The sequence below is a fragment of the Cyprinus carpio genome, chromosome A24 (assembly GCF_018340385.1).
Source record: "Cyprinus carpio isolate SPL01 chromosome A24, ASM1834038v1, whole genome shotgun sequence".
NCBI classification, from domain to species: domain Eukaryota; kingdom Metazoa; phylum Chordata; class Actinopteri; order Cypriniformes; family Cyprinidae; genus Cyprinus; species Cyprinus carpio.
Window position 1 is genome coordinate 1,401,746 of NC_056595.1, and position 24,851 is coordinate 1,426,596.

The 24,851-nt window shown below is 38.1% G+C and overlaps 1 protein-coding gene across 1 annotated transcript in view; it reads right to left on the minus strand.

Moving 5' to 3' along the window:
* Window positions 1–20,988, minus strand: part of vopp1 (VOPP1 WW domain binding protein) — a 32,241-nt gene extending 11,253 nt beyond the window's left edge. The window contains exons 1-2 of the mRNA XM_042714015.1: window positions 20,668–20,988; window positions 8,097–8,155 (exon numbers count right to left, since the gene is read on the minus strand). Coding sequence (XP_042569949.1) covers window positions 8,097–8,155; window positions 20,668–20,718 — 110 coding nt within the window. The 5' untranslated portion in view covers window positions 20,719–20,988. The remainder of the gene's footprint in view (window positions 1–8,096; window positions 8,156–20,667) is intronic.
* Between the last annotated feature and the right edge of the window lie 3,863 nt (window positions 20,989–24,851).

Below are 24,851 nucleotides of genomic sequence, written 5' to 3' on the forward strand. Positions count from 1 at the left end.
GAAACATGCAAGACTGTGTCCAGGTACACTGAAAGACTTCATAAAATATAAAAGAAGGCTGTGTCAATATTTACAGCTGTTCAAAGGAAACTTTGATCTATATTTAAAAAGTGACACACATCATGGGATCAATAAATGATGACAGTCCACACAAAGGCAACTGAAACAGAGACTGCATGAAAAAATACAGCATTATGAGTTCTGAGTCAATTTGATGAAAAGCTGACAAATAAAGCTCCTGCTCCCTCTCATCTCTAACGTGAACGGCAGCACTTGCTCCGATGCTCACAGCACGCCTGCCGACGCTCGAGTCGAGCCAGAGCAGATCAGAGAAGGGTTTCTGGAAGCTTTTAATCTTTCAGGAGAGATGGAGACAGTGACAGAAAGCTGAATCATCAGAAGTGCCAGTCTGTTCACCACGATTAGCCTGTAAACATTAGAGTTTGGGACGAAAAGATTCGCTGCCTTAAAACCAGCATTGCTGCAAAGAAAGACCTACGCTTTAAGTTTAATAGACTTACGGAGAAACGTCTATAATTTACTTTAGAAATCAATAACACAGCAACTTCATCAAGGGATTAACATTTGTAAATGTGCCAGAATTAGCCAACTGACTAATTTTCGACTGTAGTCCTTTGGCCAGATGTTTAAAAGGCCATTAAACATTAAAGTTGGAAGACAGAAGAAACGTTCAGCATAATGTTCATGCTGCACAATAAACCCAATCAGGAAAGTAAAACCGTGATTAATCCGCACCCCGGCATCCATCCGGACCGCGAGCTGTAACACAGCATCATTTCAAGTGAACAGCGGAGCGGATCACATAACAAGGGCTCAGGGTCGTCTATGGTAAATATCTTTTAGCATTATATAGGCTACTCTAGTATTGTTTATCTGACGCCAAACACGCTTTATTCAAGCCCTTTCAGCTCCGTGCGCTTTCTCTCTCTCAGGACACACGCCGGCGCGGATGACGAGGTTATTTTAACAACACCAGAAACACAGAGAGCAGAAAAAGTATAGATTAATTTCACTAAAACACAGCAGAAAAAAGCAATGCTGCAAATAGTCATTTTTCTTACTATCTATTTATCTATCTATGACCTGTTCAGACCAGATGTGGCAAGATGTTTCTGATCTACATTTAGCATTATCAGTTCTAGACTAAGAACATTTCAAACGAATCTTGTAATTATAACTAGGTAATTGTTGTTAGATGGCTAGGATAGAACTTAAACTTGGAAACTGCTGGTTATCTTTCTTTTCTGCACAAGATGTCCGGATCTCTGCTTGGAAGAAGACATTTAATTCAACTTTAATTGAATACCCCTGACTTATATCAAAAATAAATACATTTATTTGTATGGTTTTGTAATATCTGTGTCACATATTTTCTTACTGTATGTGTCATGGTAGATATGACTCTTATTATTGTTTGTTTTTGAATTTTGTTTTGAGAATGGTTGTTTTGAAAATGGTAATGTAATAGATAATATATTTTGTATATTATATTTTGTCTATAGCCTATAAAACAGCTTTGTAGGAAGGTTCCAATATATGAGGATTCTGAATGGGATTTTTTTTTAAGTGAGTATTCTGATGATGCTTTTCACTCTTTTCTGGATCTTGACACTGGTATTTATTTGTCAGTCTATGAGACAGTCACAAGCCTCCCAGTTTTCATCCAAAATATCTTAAATTGTGATCCGAAGATGAACGGAGCTTTTACAGGTTTGGAATGAAGTGTGTGTGGATGTATCAAGCCAAAATTTTTATTTTGGGGTGGAGTAACCCTTTAAATCGCTTGAGACTCAACTCGGACTTGTGACCAAACACTCGAGACTTGACTCAGACTCTAATTTAAAGACTTATGAACATCTCTGGCGTCAAATCTGACTTGAAAAAACCCTCTCCAATATTTTGAGTTTGGACTGCAATACCAAGTTCAACCACTCGGTGTCAATCCTACATACAGCACCTTTAAGTGAGAGAAAGCAATCATAGATTGAAGTTTTGTTTTTGCTTTGTAAGAGTTCAGCACAAACGTGATTCATTCACTTGAGTGTAACCTGTTTTTACAGCTGCTTGATGCAACCCATCTAAAGGTTTATATAAATGCAGCAAATAAGCCTTAAAAGTTATTAGAAGTACAGCAGCGTGTTCATATATATTTTCAATGAAGAGTGCAAATGGCTGTGCATTTATTTGCATTGAAATGAAAGTGTCTGAAACTGAAGTTGTGTGTTGTCTGTCTCCACTCTTTTTCCACTCACACTCAATTTCGTAGCATATTTCAAAACTGTGGTGAGATCTAACCAGTGCTGAAACTGTGCTGAGGGTTTAAAAGGTTCATGTTTAACTCAGTGTCTTACGTGCCATTTCTTTGTTATTAATTGTGAAATTTACTAGCATTTTCTGAGGGAAAACTGTTTTGCCTCCAAATTGTCAGAAGTGTGATTGTTTTCTGTGAAATTACTGTTCAAAAGTTTGGGGTCAGTAAGACTTAATTATTTTTTATTTTTTTAAATAAAGAAAATAACACTTTCATTCAGCAAGGACACATTAAATTGATCAGTAAAGACATTTATAATGTTACAAAAGAGGTTCCTCACGGCATGCAACTACAACAGTCAAACCCTTCAGCTCAGCTGAGAATAGTTGGAAAGACCTGGGTCCCGTTCTTCATATGTCGCTAACTCAGTTAGCTGGATTTGATTGTTGATGATTTGGCATGATCTTGGATAGTTTGGTTCTTCGAAGCTCATCCCGGTGTTGCTGTCATAGCAACAGGTCCGTAAGCTCAAACCTTTATATTTCATATAAACAGAATTAGATTGCATCTTTTTAAGAATAATTGATACTTAAAATCTGTCCGCTACCACCGCTACTTTATTACAAGAGCATCCAGGGACAATAATTTAAAATAATAATAATAATAAAAAAAATTAATTTAAAGATAAGATAATAACATTATGTAGTCTTTAACACAGCCAGTTTTACTCACTGAAAGATGTATTCGTCATAAAATAATTCCTTCATAACTGTATTAGAGTCTTACACACATGCTATACAGATAATGTAGAGTCATGCATTAATCTGAGTGATGACAGATATTACGGGAGTGGCTTGATGGAGCGCAGGAGATGCAGATGACATGATCTTGACCCTTAAGAAACTGTAATTAATGCTGTCACGTAACAAATCTGTTTAAATATAAAATTAAATGAATTGCTAATTACTACATTGAAATAAAAATGTAAAGCCTGTACAAATATTACAAATCATGAATATAAATAATTGGGGATCATGTAAATAAAATGAAACAAAAACAGTGCACTTTTCATTTATCTATTATAACATTTAGTTTTGTTCGCTTGGCTGTTTTCGTATAAAAGTCCAGAAATTTGTCAAGATTTTCGTCAGGTGTCTTTTTTTAATTATATGATGTCTTGCCGCCAGCCAATCGCTGCATTGTTGACCCTTTTAAACCAACCCATGAACGCGCAATTATCTCAGATAACTCAATCCAGCAATACTAATCATCAACAACAGGGGTGTTCAAAGAACCGAATTAGCCAGATCCTGATTAGCCCGATGATGTCATCTCGGATGTAATAAGTGACGTACGAAGAACGAGCCCCTGGTCTATGCAGGTTTCCAGTGGTTTGTGTTCTTCTCTCTTTAAAACACTCTTTCAGACAGAGGACCACTGGACTCAATTCATAAAATAATTCATTAGAGAGGGCTTGTTTTTGATGAAATAAATAATTCATTAGTAAGATACAAAGACCTTCCCATGCTTACTTTCTCACACTAGATATATGAAGTCCATGACATGTTTAGATGGAAACACAAAATGTGCCAATCAGGGAGTTAAAGGGACAGTTCACCCAAAAAATGAAAATTTGCTGTTAATTTGATCACCCTCAGGTCATAAACTGAACATTATTTAAAACATTATCACCTGTCCGGAGTGATGTCCAGTTCACAAACGAATCATTCTTTTGAATCAGTTCTTTTTATTGAACTAGATGAACCGGTTCACCTGACTGAAGCGTCTGAAACAGTTTCGGGGCTCGAGCAGCACAGATCTATGAGTTACTCACTTTCAATCACCGAAATGAGCCAAAATAGCTGCGTATCTGATGTGATGAATGAACTTGTTCAGCACTCCAACATTCACTGAACTGAGGAAAGTTCGACTCGGACTGAAGAGCCACTGATACGAGCATGTGTGACCCCAGCACTGGAATGAAGGACTCAAATGTTTACGTAAAAAGGTGAGCCTGTGGAAAAAAGTTTAATCATTTTATATGCTTAAGACATGTAAAACATCCACGGTTTACATCACTGAGTACTCTAATAATATAATTGTGTATACATGACGTCATCACGTAATTATGTAAACAAACTAGAGAACTGAACCAGTTCATGGGAAAGAATCAGATTCCTCTGTTTGCTTGTGGCTCTGGATTACAGCTAATAATGCTGTAAAAAATGTTCAGTTTCTTGCACAGACTGATCATTTCGCTTCATAAGACCTCAATATATCGTCATGAGCCACAGGTATTAATTTTGTGTTCCTTGATCTGCTTTTTTATTCTCAAAAACAGACAGCCATTGACTTGCTCCTTGGTGATTCATAGAAAGCACGGTTTCAGTTAAAAAGCTTCTTCACTGTTCTACTAAAGAAAAAAAAAAAAAGTCATCAACATCTTGGATGGCCTGAGGGCGAGTAAATTAACAGCACATTTTCTGTCCCTTTAAGTTGAGTTCAAACACAACAGGACTAATCTGAGCTCAGCAGGAAACAGAAAGGTCAGAGCCATCAAACCTCCAAACGTCCTTAAGACGGAGTTTTACCTCTGCATTCAAAGATGCCAATCATTCAACACAAAACGGGCTTCCAGTGGAGAATGACCAGAGGGGAAACATCAAAATTCAGCCAAATTTCTGTGTGTCAGGGTCTAGGCTACAATTGCCCGATGGGTTAGCCATCTCACGTTTCACACATTCCCCACTGTGCCCGACTCCTGCTTTATCTGCAGAAAGCCATGCAATCACATCCCCCAAATGAACAGCACTGCAGTCTTACACCAGGACACAATCAGAGATAAAAGCAGGCCAACAGGATGTTCAATCTAGTACAAATCATTCGACTTATGAACAGAAAGAACCCACAGCATTATAATTGGAGGCCTGCGATGAACTCTTCACAGGCTCCAGTGGGACAGAACATCAGCCCAGAGCTCTTAAAGGGACAGCTCCCCAAAAAAATCAAACATTTACCATCATTCTGTCATTGTTCCAAACCCATATGACTTTCTTGAACTAGCTGCTCTTTTACATTCAAGTACAATAAATGATACCAGAGCCTTTGAGCTTTGAAATAAACCAAGTGCTCTAAATTCATTCGATAACCTTCTGTGAGGAACTTTTAAAAAGTATTGTTATTAAATATTTTATTTATTATTATTATATTACATACTGTTATATAAACTACCACAATATCTCTGTGTTATCTCTTCACTCCAGGCCTTTAAAACTGCTCTCAAAACACACTTATTTACAGTGTTTCTTAATTGAATGCTTGCCTTAATTTTCTGTTCTATGCTTGTTTTGTAACTTATCTTGTATATTGCATATTATTTCACCTCTGTCTGCTGTTTGGCTGTTCATATGTTGTATGGTTGTTCTGCACGCTTAATAAACAAACTCCAGTTAGTCCAAAATGCAGCAGCTAGAGTTCTTACTAGAACCAGGAAGTATGATCATATTAGCCCCGGTCCTGTCAACACTGCACTGGCTCCCTATCAAACATCGTATAGATTTTAAAATCTTGCTTATTACTTATAAAGCCCTGAATGGTTTAGCACCTCAGTATTTGAACGAGCTCTTGTTACATTATAGTCCTCCACGTCCGCTCCGGTTCTCAAAACTCTGGCAATTTGATAATACCTAGAATATCAAAGTTAACTGCGGGCGGCAGATCCTTCTCCTATTTAGCACCCAAACTCTGGAATAACCTACCTAACATTGTTCGGGAGGCAGACACACTCTTGCGGTTTAAATCTAGATTAAAGACCCATCTCTTTAACCTGGCTTACACAACACACTAGTACACTTCTAATATACAAATCCAATTAAAGGATTTTTAGGCTGCATTAATTAGGTAAACCGGAACCGGGAACACTTCCCATAACACCCGATGTACTTGCTACATCGTTAGAAGAATGGCATCTACGCTCATATTAGTCTGTTTCTATCTTATTCCGAGGTCACCGTAGCCACCAGATCCAGTCTGTATCCAAGTCAGAGGGTCACTGCAGTCACCCGGATCCAGTATGTATCCAGCCCAGATGGTGGATCAGCACCTAGAAAGGACCTCTACAGCCCTGAAAGACAGCGGAGACCAGGACTAGAGCCCCAGATACAGATCCCCTGTAAAGACCTTGTCTCAGACGACCACCGGGACAAGACCACAGGAAACAGATGATTCTTCTGAACAATCTGACTTTGCTGCAGCCTGGAATTGAACTGCTGGTTTCGTCTGGTCAGAGGAGAACTGGCCCCCGACTGAGCCTGGTTTCTCCCAAGGTTTTTTCTCCATTCTGTCACTGATGGAGTTTTGGTTCCTTGCCGCTTGTCCTCTGGCTTGCTTAGTTGGGGACACTTCATTTACAGCGATATCGTTGACTTGATTGCAAATGATTGCACAGATACCATTTAAACTGAACTGAGCTGCATGATGACATCACTGAATTCAATGAACTGCCTTTAACTGTCATTTTGCATTATTGACACACTGTTCTCCTAATTAATGTTGTTCAGTTGCTTTGACACAATCTGTTTTGTTTAAAGCGCTATATAAATAAAGGTGACTTGACTATACTTTCTGTTATTTACCTTATGTAAAGCATCCTTAGGAATCTGAAAGGCACTATATAAATAAAACTTATTATTATTATTATTATTGTACTGTGTTTATTATAATTAATAATAATAATAATAATATTTATAATTATTGTTATCATCATTATTATTTTTTTTGTTAATTTACTTATATCCAACCAAACAAAAATAAAATTCATATTTAATAATTTGTATAACATTTTAAAAAGCTTAAAAAAAACAGCTTAAAAGGTCAGCCAGCAATTAGCATGTCAATTATTGTGCCTTTAACCCCAACATTAGCAGTGCTTTTTACCCAAAATACCATACTTTTACATATTCTTCTATTATTGAAAAACTGAGTTTTTGTGCTACCAAGTGGTTCAGAAGAAAATGAAATCAAATGTGCCTTTTCCCCAATGATCCTTTAGTCCTGTTGTACCCTACACATTAATTTTTATTATTAGTAATGAATCTCTTGATTTGTTTCTCCTGTAGACCACGCATACACATCACAGATGCATCAATAAATGCATTCGTTTCAAGAATCCCTTCTCTAACTCTTGATTCTTTGACTGGATTCTGGTCCATATTTTGCCTCCTCAATTCAGCTGAAATATGAACTGTAGTGAGGCTTCACCACACCCATAAATTATAGAATATTTTTCTGAAGCTTCCAAGTATACAAAATTATCGGTGATAAATTATAGAATACCACAATAAATTATATACTATTTTCTCTGGAGCTGTTATTGGTGGGCATTTTTTTTTTTGTAATCTGGCTCTCAAAATCCATGTAAAGGTTTATCAGCCAATATATGAGTTATGGGCTTCTAAGTATACAAAATTATCGGTTATTGGTATCGGCAATAATTTCCATATGGGTGCATGCCTAAAAGAAAGTCACATGGACTTTGGAACGACATGACTAAACAAGAACAGAATAAACATTTCTGGGTAAACTAAGCAGATATAACCGTCTGTCCTCATCTGAAATCAGCCATGATATTCACTTATTTTTGTAGTCAGTGTAAAAATATAAAATAGCCTAAGAGTGTCTTTTCTGAGTGTGTGTCAGTGTGCTCTGATTCTATTCAAAACTGATAGAAATATAAATTAAAGAATAAAATAAACATAAACAAAACCACTGTTTGCAGATAAAGAGAAACTGTCAGAGAAAGACAAATAAACGTGATTGTACTTACATGAAATAGATGGGGTATCCTCCTTCAAAATACCAGCAGTACTTCTTTGCTTCTATGCACTGCAAAAAAGAAAAGAAAAAATAAATAAATTAAAATTAAGGTACATTTAAATGTACAATTATATATTATGTTTAGACAATATTCTGAGAATGTTACAATATTTTTTTTCTTAATATTTTAATAACGTTTACCACATCCTGGGTAAATCAACTACATATTCACATTTTTTGAATCCTGATTTGAAGCGGCTCCAGAAGGTTTCTGGACACTGAAGTCACACTTAAAAACATCTAAATGTCCTTAAAGCAGACGCAAAAGATCAAAGCAGGTGGAGTCTCAAATTAATCAAATAAGACAATGACATCACGAAAGGCAAACAAATGAAAGCACACGCTGTAAATCTGGCCATCTCAGCGAGGCATTCAAACTAAAAGAACTTGCCCTGGCTCATAAGAAACTCTACACAAACGATCAATGAGCTCAAGAGTCGATGGCTCACTCATGTCCATTTCAGTTTGAGGGCGAATGAAACAAGATTTCTTGTGGACATACAGTGCAATTGAGTTAATTAATTTGAAACTGAACATTTTTGCTGAGCATTAAGAAATAAAGGAAAGAAAGGAAAGGAAAGAAAAAGAGCAGACAAAAACTTGAGGATGAAACCTTAATGAAATATGAAGGAATTTTCTGCATCTTCCATATATCTGGATAATGTCCTTGCAGAAAATTACCAGTAGGTTACACTTTTCTTGTTAACGTATGTTCCTTTCTGCACTCTATATTTCTAAAATTGAAGGCAATGAGTAATTATTAATACAGTGAATGTGTATATACATATACACACACATATATACAGGTGCTGGTCATATAATTAGAATATCATCAAAATATTTCAAAAAAAATTTCACTAATTTCATTCAAAAAGTGAAACTTGTATACTATATTCATTCATTAGCCACAGACTGATATATTTCAAATGTTTATTTCTTTTGATTTTGATGTTTATAACTGACAACTAAGGAAAATCCCAAATTCAGTATCTCAGAAAATTAGAATATTGTGAAAAGGTTCAATATTGAAGACACCTGGTGCCACACTCTAATCAGTTAATTAACTCAAAACACCTGCAAAGGCCTTTAAATGGTCTCTCAGTCTAGTTCTGTAGACTGCACAATCATGGGGAAGACTGCTGACTTGACAGTTGTCCAAAAGACGACCATTGACACCTTGCACAAGGAGGGCAAGACACAAAAGGTCATTGCAAAAGATGCTGGCTGTTCACAGAGCTCTGTGTCCAAGCACATTAACAGAGAGGCGAAAGGAAGGAAAAGATGTGATAGAAAAAAGTGTACAAGCAATAGGGATTACAGCACCCTGGAGAGGATTGTGAAACAAAACCCATTCAAAAATGTGGGGGAGATTCACAAAGAGTGGACTGCAGCTGGAGTCAGTGCTTCAAGAACCACTACGCACAGACGTATGCAAGACATGGGTTTCAGCTGAGCATTCCTTGTGTCAAGCCACTCTTGAACAACAGACAGCGTCAGAAGCGTCTCTCTTCAAAAAGGACTGGACTGCTGCTGAGTGGTCCAAAGTTATGTTCTCTGATGAAAGTAAATTTTGCATTTCCTTTGGATATCAGGGTCCCAGAGTCTGGAGGAAGAGAGGAGAGGCACACAATCCACGTTGCTTGAGGTCGAGTGTAAAGTTTCCACAGTCAGTGATGGTTTGGAGTGCCATGTCATCTGCTGGTGTTGGTCCACTGTGTTTTCTGAGGTCCAAGGTCAACGCAGCTGTATACCAGGAAGTTTTAGAGCACTTCATGCTTCCTGCTGCTGACCAACTTTATGGAGATGCAGATTTCATTTTCCAACAGGACTTGGCACCTGCACACAGTGCCAAAGCTACCAGAACCTGGTTTAAGGACCATGGTATCCCTGTTCTTAATTGGCCAGCAAACTCACCTGACCTTAACCCCATAGAAAATTTATGGGGTATTGTGAAGAGGAAGATGCGATATGCCAGACCCAAGAATGCAGAAGAGCTGAAGGCCACTATCAGAGCAACCTGGGCTCTCATAACACCTGAGCAGTGCCACAGACTGATCGACTCCATGCAACGCTGCATTGCTGCAGTAATTCAGGGCAAAAGGAGCCCCAACTACTGTAAGTATTGAGTGCTGTACATGCTCATACTTTTCATGTTCATACTTTTCAGTTGGCCAAGATTTCTAAAAATCTTTTCTTTGTATTGGATTTAAGTTATATTCTAATTTTCTGAGATACTGAATTTGGGATTTTCCTTAGTTGTCAGTTATAATCATCAAAATTAAAAGAAATAAACATTTGAAATATATCAGTCTGTGTGTAATGAATGAATATAATGTACAAGTTTCACTTTTTGAATGGAATTAGTGAAATAAATCAACTTTTTGATGATATTCTAATTATATGACCAGCACCTATATATATATATATATATATAATATACAAGTTTCACTTTTTGAATGGAATTAGTGAAATAAATAGATATAATATCAAAAAATAATAAAATATAAAAACTACACAGTTAAAAAGTATAGCATCAGTAAGAATTTTTTTTTTTAATAATGCATCACGATTTCCACAAAAATATTGTGCAACACAACTGTGTTCAACACTGATAATAATCAGAAATGTTTCTTGAGCAGCAAATCATCATATTAGAATGATTTCTGAAGATCAGTTGACACTGAAGACTGGAGTAATGATGCTGAAAATACAGCTGCGCATCACAGAAATACATTACACTTTAACAGATATTCACAGAGAAAACAGATGTTTTAAACTGTAATAATATTTCACAATATTACTGATTTTACTGTATTTTTGATCAAATAAATACAGCTTTGGTAAACAAAAACAGACTTCTCTCAAAAACATAAAAAATCTTACAGACCCCACTTTTGAACTGTAGTGTACATAACAAAGTAGTAGTAGTAGTAAAAATAAACCCCTAAATATCGATATTTTAACTCATCCTGCAGCATTTGTACTACAGATGTGAATGACATCAGGATCTGCCCACGTTCTATTACTTTTCTAAGAGACTGGGCTAACAATATTTGACTGGTGGACAATAAAACAAAAATAATTTATTTATTGTGCAACTTTTTTTTATTTTTTAGGTTGATTTAATTTAATTTAATTTACTTCCTGCAATATAAGAGAAGCACATACACCGAAGGTTGTAAACATTACTTTTTTAATTCAGACGGTTTTTCCATCATTTGAATCGTGTGTCATGATGATTCACAGACTGTAACCCGCTGCTGTATCTGTGAGGTGCAGCTCCGTTTAGCTTGTGTTTCCTCAATCTGAGTGGATGAAGTGTCACTCACGTACAGCAAACTCCCGTATCCCATTACACTGGACTCATTCATCCTTTATGATGGACGGCAGCACAGCCAATAATCAATACGGCTCAGCTGCTGTCAAACACTGCCATCAGGGCATCTTCACCACACTGAGAGGAGTCTTCTGACTTCAGACACACCATGTAAACAGTGCATGTGTGCCAGATTTCCCCAACATCCAGTCAGAGGATCAACAGCAGCATACAGGAGAATGATGGAAACATCTAGAAACAGCAGCGACTAGAGAGGGAAGTTTAATCCTAGCAGACACTTCCAACAGTGCATCAGATGCACAAATCCCAACTTGCAAATTAAAGGGATAGTTCAGTTCCACAAAAATGAAAAGTCTTTCAGATGATTCCAGTCAGAGTTATATTAAAAACTCTCCTGGCTCTTCCAAGCTTTATGACGGCAATGAATGGATGCCAAGATTTTGAAGCTCAAAAAAGTGCATCCATCCATCATAAAAAGTGCTCCACACGGCTCCGGGGGTTAATAAAGGCCTTCTGAAGCGAAACGATGTGTTTGTGTAAGACAAATATTCATATTTACAACTTTATAAACCATAATCTCCAGCTTCTGCTAACTGTAGTACGCATGTAGGATGTAAATTAGTGACACTCAGGAAGTAGCATCATTTGGATCTTATAACATAAATAATCTAATTCAACCCTGTTACATAAGTTGATCTTATAACATAAATAATCTAATTCAACCCTGTTACATAAGTTATTTTAAGTAATATTAAATAAATTAAATAAATAAATCACACACACACACACACACACACACATACACATACATATTAAATAAATAAATTTTATTCAAGAGTTTTTGTCATTGTATGTAATTGTGTATGTTATATTTTTGTATATTTGCGTTTTATTTTTGACCTTTTTGAAGTTGACACTTAAAACACCCATTCTACTGGCAATTTGTTGAACACACACATATACATACACACACACACGTATACACACACACACATGACCTTTTTGAAGTATATATACACACATATATATATATATATATATATATATATATATATATATATATATATAAATCCTACATGTGGAAACAAAAAACATCAAGGAAATGAAACAAGGCAGTTTTCCATGGCAGTGTTAGTACTTCAGCATTAGTCATGTAATGACTAACACTGTGAACAGCAGCAAAGCCAAAGTTTACAGACTGTTTACAGTGCTGATCTGAGTGTTTGCCAAGCAGTTCAGCCCTCTGATGAATATGCATTAGACACCTCTATGCCGCTTACAATTCTTACAGCACTGGATGCCTTGGGACGATATCAGCCGCGTATCAACACAGCGATCTGAAGGTAAACTTTCTACCCTCTGGCATTCAGAAAGAGCTAAATTAATGACAATTCCTACACACAAACCTACAATCAATATTCATGCACTAATGAGAAGATGTTATTTGCCGCAGCAGCATGATGAAGACAAAAAAAAAGGAATTAGATTAATTAGTGGATGTTATTTGACGCTTTGCTGATGATATTGGCTGACGTGATATATATAAGCTTTCTCAGTGAGCAGATCCTAAACGTTAAACTGAACTACAGTCAAAAGTCTGGCTACTGTACATGAGACTAGAAACTTGTGATATGACGTTTCATACAGTGAGATTGTGTTTCGCCTGGACGAACGAGGCCACACTGGGATTCAAGGCAGACAAAAGATTCGACAGTCAGAGGAACGGCTTGAATGTGTGTGGGTGGAATTACCCAGAAAACAAACATCTCCCCTGTCACTGCATTTGGCACATGGAGAAATGACCGAGATCTGACAGCGAGAGAAAGGTCACAGGCGGCCAATTAACCCCGCGAGTCAGCCGAGAGCTTTCATTAGTGCTGTGGGTGCAACAACACCGGTTTACCGGCAACTCACTGTACGTACGGCTGAATAATAGAGTGAAACGTGTGGCCAAAATGTTGTACATGCATTAAAAATACATTCTGAAAAGAAAGCATAAAACACTCCTCACAAATATGACTCATGTGGATGCTGACACAGTCTGACAGATTTCCTAACACTCACCCTGAATAGATACAGCAGCTACACTAACAAATTCACTCATGATCCTCTGAACAAAATACATGTGCAGCAGTGCTAACTCAATTAAATACAATTAAAAACACCCTAATTTATATAACTGAGTGGAGAGCATGTGAAAAAGAAGTACACTTTTAAAAAGAGAGCTTATTTCTTAGGAGTGTGATGAGAGAGAGATGGACTGCATCTTCATTCTTCAGCTCGTATTCACAATAAAACATTACTCTGAATGCACGCTGAGGAAAGCCATATCTGTGTCTTTATTACAAGTTATAGCACAATATAAACATGGAGGAACATGAGAAGGCATGAAAAAAAGCAGTATAATTTAAAGAAACTAATGCCTCATTGTAATTAAAAAGATGATTGATTGACATGCTGCTTCAGCTGAGGTGAATACAGCGATCTGTCACGCCACATTAAAGAGCGGGAAAAACACATTATTGCAAGACACATTGTTTGTCTTACAAAAGCACAAAGCTTATTAATTATTGGGTTCACTAGCATCATGAATGCCTGCGAGTATATGATGTTCCTGCGAGTATAGTACACATGGTATGATTTCTGCCAATAATCCCACATATATTCAAATCAGTTTCCAGGCCACTGGGATTTCTCCTGGTGCTCCCGATCCGGTCCATTTACACACACAATATAGACTATATTCTCAAAATATTATAACTTTAATCTCGTAATTGCTTAGACTTATTTCTCGCAATTTTGACTATTTTCAAAATATTTTGACTGTATTCTTGTAATCTTGTTTTTTTTTATTTGTCGTTTTAAAAAGAAAAAAGAAATACACTCTAAAGCATTTTCATTTACATACTGTAATGCTGCTGGAAAAAAGGGTACATATATTCACTATTAACTATGACTTTTCCCTGAATAAACTCCTAATTTGCTGCTTATTCGTAGTAAGGCAGTTGTTTATGCATGCTAATGAGGAACTAGTTAATAGGGAATAGAGTTCCCTAAACTCAAGTGTTACCAAAAAAAAAAAAAGTTAGGTTCGCTGCATTCAGTTTCTCCAACACTGCTGTGCAGATCATATATAAATACCCACGTCAACAAACAAACAAACAAGTGCATCAGCAGACCTTCTGATTCTCTCTGGGATACAAATAAAGCCTTGGTCACACTGTGCTGATGACACACATTATTCTATTATGCATGAAAAGAGAAAAAATAAAGCTGATCTCAACGGTCCATAATTAGCAGAAATTTCTGTTGGCGATCCGAAAGGTCACAGTTTAGGGTGTCAGCAGGCCATGACTACGATGGCAGTTTCTCCCATGAGTCGTTTAGCATGGCCGCGTAACCATACGAGCTTTAAGGCCAAATCCAATCAAATCTCAAGCCCTTCTCACCAGGGAAATCTAGCGGGAAGCAGCAGTCTGCTGTTTGTGAGTGCTCAGGGCTTGAGTTGCGTGTTTTGTTTAGAGAAACAATGTCATTACCAGCAGAGGGATGAATGCCAGCCTTCTCAGGCAAGGAATCGCACATGCTCTTAATTGCTCTTGGCTAAAGAACAACAGTTTCATAACAGGGAGGAAAATCCTATGGGAGTTTGCTGGTTTAGATTCGGTTGTGTCTCAATCCTCTTCCGCCTCTTCCTCAGCAGTAATGTTCTGAATCCTCTCTGTATTAGGCATTAATTGGAAATGGTTCCAGTTAATGTGGAGGCTGGAAACTCCTCACAGAACAAGGACTGTGTGTCAGTTACAGCATCCTCTCAGACGGTTCGCCCACGGTCAGACCGATGCATACTGTACAGAGAAACGGTCAGTCTGCCAAGCCTGCCGCCGACTGGCTGGCTTTAGTTAATGGGCCAGTGACATAATAACTCAGTGACATAACTGTTTGACCCATATACTCATTTATTCTACAAAAAAAAAATGCATATATTTAATGACCTGAATACAGGATACTTCTATGATTATCATATTTTCAACTGAATAGAATTCTCAAAACAAAGTCAATTTATTCGTACAACACATTGTTTTAAAGCAGCTTTATAGAAAGATTTTAATGTTTATAATGCCTTATAGTTGCATTTATCAGATTAGACCGGTGCAATAATATAATTAAATTTTGTGCCAATGTAATCAAGCAGCTGAGATTTGCTATATTTTACTATTATTGTACTTTGTAAGTGGAGCTTGTGAAGTGAACCATCATTATTACTATGCTGCGGGCTTATTATTATTTTTCTTCTGTATAAATTTCTGAGCATAACTCATCCTGCACGGTTTGTCGTAGACCCACGAATCATGTGGCTTATTGAGGAGAGGCGTGCTATCACTTTCGTAAGAAATCGGGCATACGATGTTTGCACAGTGCGCGAAAAATCCCGTAGACTTTCATAGACTCCTATAAACAGATGCATATCTTTGAAGAGAAGTGTCTTAGAAACATGGGGGCGGGATCATTTGACTCAGGGCAGCTAACAGCCAATCACAGATCACTGTCTACTCTTCCTAACCACACCCTAAGCAACCAAAACCCAAAGAGTAATATCTTCAGATCCATGGAGGTTGGTATATATCATTAATACTGGCAAGCAGCCTTTGAAATATCATCATCGGCAGCTGCCAAGCCACTCCCTAGCAACCAAACAGAATACCCTGGCAACCGTTTAGCAAGGTCAAATCAATATGAATACAGAGCACATATCTAAGAACCTGGCACATGTGTTTTAAACGAGATATTTTCTTCTCTTGGACAGAAGGTCCACCTGGAAACAATGCTGAGTTTCCATACTACAGTAGATCAGATGCAGCACAGACAGCCAATGCAAACAAAACAAAACAAAACATAGGCTTGTCAAACAAACTATAAATTGCACGTCTCTTCAAGAAGCTGTTTATGGTTTTACTGCAGTATCATCCTTCAATAATTTTCATTTAATCTTTTAGTTGAAGGTTTTTTCAAGAGGGTGTTTATGGTTTTAATGGTAGAAACAATCAGATCAACGAGAGAACAACAACGGTATACAAGTGCTATGACAAGTCTCAGTTAGTCTAGTACAGAACACGTAGCCAGGGTTTTTTTTTTTTTTTTTTTTTTTTTTTTGAATATGATAGACAAGAATAAGAAAAAGGTAAGTACTAGTATTAGTTGGTTAAGTTCAGGCGAAAAAGATGAGTCTTTAGATGTTTTTTGAAAATGAGTAAAGACTCAGCTGTTCGAATTGAGATCAGGAGGTCATTCCACCAGCTGGGAGCAGTCCAGGAAAAAGTCCGTGAGAGTGATTTTGAACCTCTTTGGGATGGCACCACAAGACGTCGTTCACTTGCAGAGCGCAAACTTCTGGAGGGCGCATAAGACTGAACTAGTGAGTTTAGGTATGTTGGCGCCGTGCCAGTGGTCGTCTTGTAGGCAAGCATCAGTACCTTGAATTTGATGCGAGCGGCTACTGGTAGCCAGTGTAACCCTGATGAGGAGAGGAGTCACATGAGCTGTTTTTGGCTCATTGAAGACAACCCTCGCTGCTGCATTCTGGATCAGTTGTAGAGGCTTGATAGTACATGCAGGAAGGCCCGCCAGAAGAGCATTGCAGTAGTCCAGTCTGGAGAGAACAAGAGCTTGGACAAGAAGTTGGGTGGATTGCTCTGACAGGAAGGGTCTAATCTTCCTAATGTTGTATAAGGCAAATCTGCAGGACCGGGTCGTTGTAGCAATATGGTCTGTGAAGTTTAACTGATGATCCATCACAACTCCTAGGTTTCTGGCTGTCCTGGAAGGAGTTATGGTTGACGAACCCCAGCTGTATAGAGAAGTTGTGATGAAACGATGGGTTAGCTGGAACCACCAGCAGTTCAGTCTTAGTAAGGTTGAGCTGAAGGTGATGGTCATTCATCCAGCTAGAAATGTCACTCAGACAGGCTGAAATGCGAGCAACTACCGTCGGGTCATCTGGTTGGAATGAGAAGTAGAGTTGAGTGTCATCAGCATAGCAGTGATAGGAAAAGCCATGCTTCTGAATGACAGATCCTAATGACGTCATGTAGATGGAGAAGAGAAGCGGTCCAAGTACTGAGCCTTGAGGAACCCCAGTAGCAAGTTGTTGTGACTTAGAAACTTCACCCCTCCAAGACACCATGAAGGATCTATCAGAAAGGTAGGAGTTAAGCCACTGGAGAGCGGTTCCAGAGATGCCCATCTTTCTGAGGGTGGACAGGAGAATCTGGTGATTAACAGTGTCAAAAGCAGCAGACAAGTCCAGCACAATGAGAACTGAGGATTTTGAAGCTGCTCTTGCCAGTCGCAGGCCCTTCAGTAACCGAGAGCAGGGCAGTCTCAGTTGAGTGGCCACTTTTGAAGCCAGATTGGTTGCTGTCCAGGAGGTTGTTCTGTACAAGAAACATAGAGAGCTGGTTGAACACAGCTCGTTTAATGTCATTGCTTATACAAAAAACCTCCTGAAATGACAGACGCGAGCAAACAGTTCCTTTCAGCAGATAACTGAAGGTTAATGGTTGTTTACGGAGCAGGGGTTAGAATGAGTCCAGGCAGAGCTGCTTTATTATGGCCAGCGGCTCCACGGACGCAAACACTGATGCTGCTGGACCACTGACCGCCTACACAGTCCTTTAACATGAGCCCACGGTTAGCATTGGCTGCTGTTCACAGCGAGGGAGAGCGGCTGTTAACTGAGCATTAACCACGGCATCAGGCTGAAACCTTTGTCTCTGGTAAATATAGATTCACAGATTCACACAAATCCCTGTATCAATGCTACAAGCCATGCACAACGCCCAATCAAACTCCCCGCTGTGTTCTGTCAACTTCTGACTGATCCCGCAGTCTGCTGCAAATGCCTTTGCTCAATGTCACTGAAAGCAGTGACGGGAATCGATACGAGTAAAGCTCTCCTCAACAGAGCCAGACCACAACAGGAAGCTGGATAGGAGCGCAACTGACACAAGAGCTCCAATATAACACAATGCTTCTCGTTAGATGGTTAAAATGTGCTCAACTGAAGTAGCTGATGCAATTCATTTAAGTTTAAATTCAGATGACTGTATAAGGGAAGTTTACACTGTAAAAATGATCGTGATTTCAATGGCAAAAGACTGTTAAAATGAAATATCTAACTGGACATTTCAAGTAAAAAAAAATTTGTATATTTTTTTTCTTAGCAGGTGATTTTAAGGTGGTTGTCAGTATATTATAAAGATAAAAAAGGTTTTTCAGTTAATGAAATATACAGGTTTGTTGAACTTAAAATGTTGCTACCGTAACTTTTACAGCAAAGTTCTGGAAACCTTCGCTACCATTTTAACCATAAATTCAGTTTTTTTATAAGGCAAATTTTGTACATTTCACAGTTTATTTTTATATGTCACCAAGTTTTTTTAAACCGTTATTCATTCCCTTTTGCCTTCATTACTTAATAACGTGGTCATATGGTGTGACAAACAAATTATAGATGCAGTATATCACACCGCTAGACATTTCAACTTCTTAAGGTTTCCTTTATCTACATTCACTGGTTATGAAATACTATTTGACCCAAGAGGATAACTAAATTAAGTTTTTTTTTTTTTTTTTTTTTTTTTCGTGATTAAATTCACAGAAATATTCAGGCTGGCTTGAGAAGAAGCAAGTGTTTTTACTTAGTACAACAAATATATTCATAGCACAACTCGTAATGCCTTCTACTGATTACACATCTGTGGCACAAGTGGACATGAGCCATAAAACATGCAGGTGCATCAGGCAGACAGACGTGTGTCGTATCTCTCTGAACGAATCCTTCCATAGCCAGTGACTCCACATCATCACACTGAGAAACAACAGGCATGGATGTGTCTGTGAGAATCAGCACTACCTGCCTTGATGTTATGTTACAGTTTATGAGAGCATAAGCTGGCATACTGATGTATCCCCATCTAAGTGCTCATGACAAAGTGTCTCTCTCTTCTCTGACAGGCCAGTATAATGAGGGCAGTGATGAGGTGAAATACCATTACTGTAGCTGCGGACGCAGTATCTGCTGTACAGTGAGGTGGTCTGATGAGGCTTGATGCCTTTGAAATGTAAATGCTGTACATATCAAAGGTTGGGAAGTAATTTGGAAGAGAAACAGCCAACCCACAGCAAAACGGCTAACAGAGACAGTTACATTAAATCAGATCACAGCAAACCAGCTGAGCGCATATATCTACATACATGAAAAAAAATAAATAATCCCAAATGGGATCAAATCAGTTATCAAATAAGATTAAACCAGACAGTTTAAAATCTCATTTTAAACTGTAAAATAAACAAAAATATGAAAAATATGCATTTCAGCAGGAATGCGTGAATTATACTTATACACATACATTTTTGGATCTCATTACATTCTACATTATAATAAATATATGATTTCTCCAAGAAACAGCCAATAGTATTAGCTCCTGGACAGCTCACTTGTATATAAAAAAAAAAAAAAAAAATCCAATGAAACTGATTTTCTACTATAATTTGGGATGTAATGAGATCAAAAAAATGTTGGGTACATACACACACATACACATATACACACACACACACACTGATATATATATATATATATATATATATATATATGAACTGCCCAGGGGCACAAAACATAAAATAAATAAATTAATAACGTGCAATATGGGGATTTTCATGAACACGTGGACTACTTAAAAGGCCTGTGATAATCCAACAGTGACAATTCATGTGATGCCAACACACACACACAATCATAATACACAACTAAAGACACTTCTAGCACGTCTGATTTCATCTCAGAAGAAAAACTAAGAATAAAACAATCCCCAAAACAGTTCTAAACACAATGCAGGTTATCTATCTGACTGAAGTGAGATAACACAATGATATTTACAGTATTTCTGCCATGTGTTTTATTGTAGGAGATGACAGAGACAAAGGCTCAACTAGCGCTTCATCACATATGTTCTGTACATAAAACACTGTGTGCAGGTTACGCGGCTCCGCAGAAACGCTACAGCACAACTCTGTCCCGAAACACCGGGTCATAACGAAACAATGAAGTTCACCCTTGCAGTCCGATGTGAGATGAGTGCGACAGGCGTGTGTTGTGCTGAGAGACAGCGGACGGACTCACCTCGAGGAGCGCGCACAGCGTCAGCAGCACCGCCGCTCCATGGCGCTTCATGTCGGCTCCGTGGCGCAGACTGAACCGGTGCTGTCAGGACGGAGGTGTCATAGCATTAAAGCCTGAATGTTCACAGCAGAAGCTCGAGCATGCTGGAGGCTCGCTGTGTGTGTCGGTGAGGAGAGAACAGCGCCTGCATCTCAGCTCGACTCGCGCGCGCAACTATGCATCTGATTTCCACTGGTGCAGAAACACTGCACGCGATATTAGCGCGCACAAACAGCCGAGGGCTTCTTTCTCATCCTCCCAATCCAAAACTAGGGCTTTACTGGAACAATCGAGCGCTTATTATACACTTCAAATAAAAAAGCACATATTGAATTACAAAGCATAAGCTAATGTTACCTGGATATAAAACGAACAAAGAAAGTAAACACGTGTGTGTGGATTGAAACAAAATATGAAACCAAATGGCATTTATTTTAAATATAGCCTGGTACATACTTGCAATCATATGTTTGATTTTTATAATAAAACAATATACTTTATAAAATCCAAATAAAATGTTTATTTGAACTACTTAAATTCTACTTTATTGTATATGTTATTTGTTTATAATGTTGACTAAATTCACTTTATGCATTTACAGTCTATCTCTTCTGGGAAAATTTGCCAAAATATTGATGACTCATCCAGCACTTCAGAGTTTTGTCCAATTAAATGCTCTGAAAGTCCCTCCCCATAGTGCCACCTGTATCTGATTATGCAAATCATGCCTGTGATAGATGCTGCCTTCATGTGCCATCGAAAATTTCCTGCTTCCCATTTTTTAAGTAGTAATTACGAGCTCTTCATGTTCTAGTGCTTTGTTGTCTGAATTAAAGAACGGCTCATTCATGGATTAAATTCCTGTTTTTTGAGTAAAAAAAATCTTATTAAAGCATTTTGTTTATTTTTTGTTTGTTTTGTTTTGAATGAAGTGTAGTGTTCATTTGTTTGGTTATAATTTTTTTTTTGTAAATTTTAAAAAGCTATCAGCCAATCAGATTCAAGAAACAGAAAGAACTGTTAAATAAATGTGGATTATTAATTTTTTCCCCTTTATTTTTGTGAAACATCAATCCACTTTTTTAATGCTCTGCTCTCTGTATCTTCTTGAAATATATGTAATCCTATATGCATTTAACAGGTCTTACCTTAACATTTATATCTTCTGCACCCAGTCTTAAAGTTACTTTTGCCACTTTAGTTAACTTTATAGGAATAACTAAACCCTTTACCAGTATTCATTCTATTATCTGCTTCAAGTGTGCTAGTGATCTTGAATGAAATGACACAGAATCAGCGTCTGTCTGAGGTTTATTCATCCTCCCCTGTGCATTTACCAATGTCCGTTGCCATGGCAGCAGTTTTTATCAAAACAAAGAAGAGGAGAGAGAGAGAAAGAGAGAGAGAGAGAGAGAGAGAGAGGAGAGAGAGAGAGAGAGAGAGAGCATGTGCGCTGGTGTTTGTTTCAGGGTGTTGTTCTTTCACTTAATTGGGTAGCCTCACTAATGACTAAGGCTCTGATGAGTTGAGATGATGAATTGAAGTCCACATCTACTGTCTTGTTATGTTGCCAGGAGTTTGTGAAGAGAAACTGGGGGAATCCAATTATTTCTGTGGGCTAAATGTCCTCACTGTCTGTCATCGTCTGTCCATGAAACTCTATCACACTTTCCCTGCTTTGGTTCTCTGAACAAGGGATGATGTAATATAATGGATGGCTTCTTGCAATGCTGTCTTTCAAAAAAATATGAGAAGTGAGAGCCCTGAAATGTTTATGTTGTAAAAATCTTCATAAATGCTATTACAGTTGCTTTATTTGTGTGAAATATTAATTCTGCATTTTTTATATTAATACGTTTTCAAAAATGCCTGTATGGAGACATTTACAGAAGAAAACACAGACTCGCATACAAAATATTCTGAATATTTAATACAACAGCATTTTTTCTCATAGTTTTATTATTAAATATTCAGTCGCCACATCGAGCTGTAAGGATATTTCTCACAAACTCTTCACAATCACGCAGTAGGATTGCCAAAAACAGAGGTGCTTGACATTGGGAAACTCTAGCAGCAGGAGACAGCAGGACAGAGGCAATAATCACAGCAGCAAGAGAACAAGCACAGCACGACAGGACACAGCTAACAGCCTGCGGGATTTACAAATCCAGACAGACAAGCAAAGCCTGGCCACCCAGCACTGATCATAGAAAAGGAAATAGCAGTGGAGATAAACGAGGCATTCCCAACTTAAAGGGACAGTTCTGCTTCCCAGATTTCTGCCAAAAGGGACCCACATCCAGTATTGTTTTGGACCTCATACTGTAAAAAAATAAATTGTAATTTTATCCGAAAAACCTTTTTAAAGCCCTTTTTTGCCTTGACATAGCGAAATCACTTACCCAGCTGTTGTTTGACGCAAAAATGTAACATTGTAGATAAGTCACAGAAATAATGGCAGGACTACAAATGGGGTGTTCCAGGCAAGGTTTTTTTTTTTGTTTGTTTGTTTGTTTGTTTTGTTTTTTGTTGGACAGATTAACTCCTTTTGCTTTGGACATTGTGCATTGTTACTTTACAGATGATTTGCATGCACAAACAGTTATATTACACACTAAAGGAAAGGTAAAAAATTATTTTGGCTGAACCTTAGAGCCATGGCACGGCAGTCCTGTATATGATTCTGATATATTGAGCTTTCATGTGCATGTGAGACAGTTTGTGATGTTTCTCTCCTCATAATTTCTTGTCAAAATTGAACCAAAAAATGTAAATAAACACAAAAAAGATGAGTCTATAATTTCATTGGTACTGTAGGCACCATTCCTTGCTGTATTCTGTATTACTGTATTGCTTCATCTGTCCAGCTGGTTTGCACACTGGGCATCACAAGTTTTGAGTCTTAAATCACAGGTAGATCATTCAGGGGAGGGGAATTGTCTCTATTTACACTGGGCATCACAAGTTTTGATTCTTAAATCACAGGTAGATCATTCAGGGGAGGGGAATTGTCTCTATTTCATTTCATGTTGTGCTATAGAGACTCATGTCCTAGAATAGAGTGGACTCAATCCTGTACTCTTTGACAAAAAACATAATAATAATAAGGAAATTAAATATTTTTTTGCATGTGAATCAGAACAGAAAGAGCTTCATTGCAAGTATGCTTATGGAGGAAGGAATTTGTTTTAGTGCCTGACTGTCTGGTATTTGCGGCTCTGAAAAATTGCCAGATAAAAAAATTCAAAACAGGGGTAACTTGGATGTGAGGGATCCAGAGTGATTTCTGAGCCCTTTTTCTCATGCAGAGATGTACAGTTCTTGGAGGGTGGGCAAATAAATACCCAATATTCCATTTTCAGCATAAGTGGGGAACCGTTTCTGTGTTTCTGATGTCTGATTTTGTAGCTGAACCAAAGAAAGTTTTTGAAGTACACAGAACAGACTCATTGACGGCTCTGTAGAACTGTTTCAGCGCTCCTGTGGCAGGTTAAAGTTCCTCAGCTGGCGAAGGAAGTACAAACCTCTGCTGGGCCTTTTTCACAATGGAGTCAATGGAATGTCCCACTTCAGGTCCTGAGAGATGGTGGTTCCCAGGAATCTGAATGACTCCACTGCAGCCACAGTGCTGTTCATGATGGTGAGTGGGGGGAGAGCAGGGGGTTTCTCCTGAAGTCCACGATCATCTCCACTGTTTTGAGCGTGTTGGGCTCCAGGTTGTTGAGACTGCACCAGACAGCCAGCTGCTCAACTTCTTGTCTGTAAGCAGACTCGTCACCGTCCTGAATGAAGCCGATGAGTGTGGTGTCGTCTGCAAACTTCAGGAGCTTGACAGAGGGGTCTTTAGATGTGCAGTGGTTGGTGTACAGCAAAAAGAGCAGTGGGGAGAGAACACAGCCCTGAGGGGCACCAGTGTTGGTGGAGCAGCTGTTGGACATGAATAGTTATCCCTATTATCTCATTGTTGCTTATCTGTGTTCTAGTGTTTACTTTCCTGAGCAATTTGAGATTGGTGTATCGAGGCATTTATCTTATTTCTGACTCCTTTGGATGAATCAGTTATGTTATATTACTCATTCGTTAATCAATTTTGATAAATTGCAAAACTTATTAAAATTCACCTATCATACACTTCACAATACAGC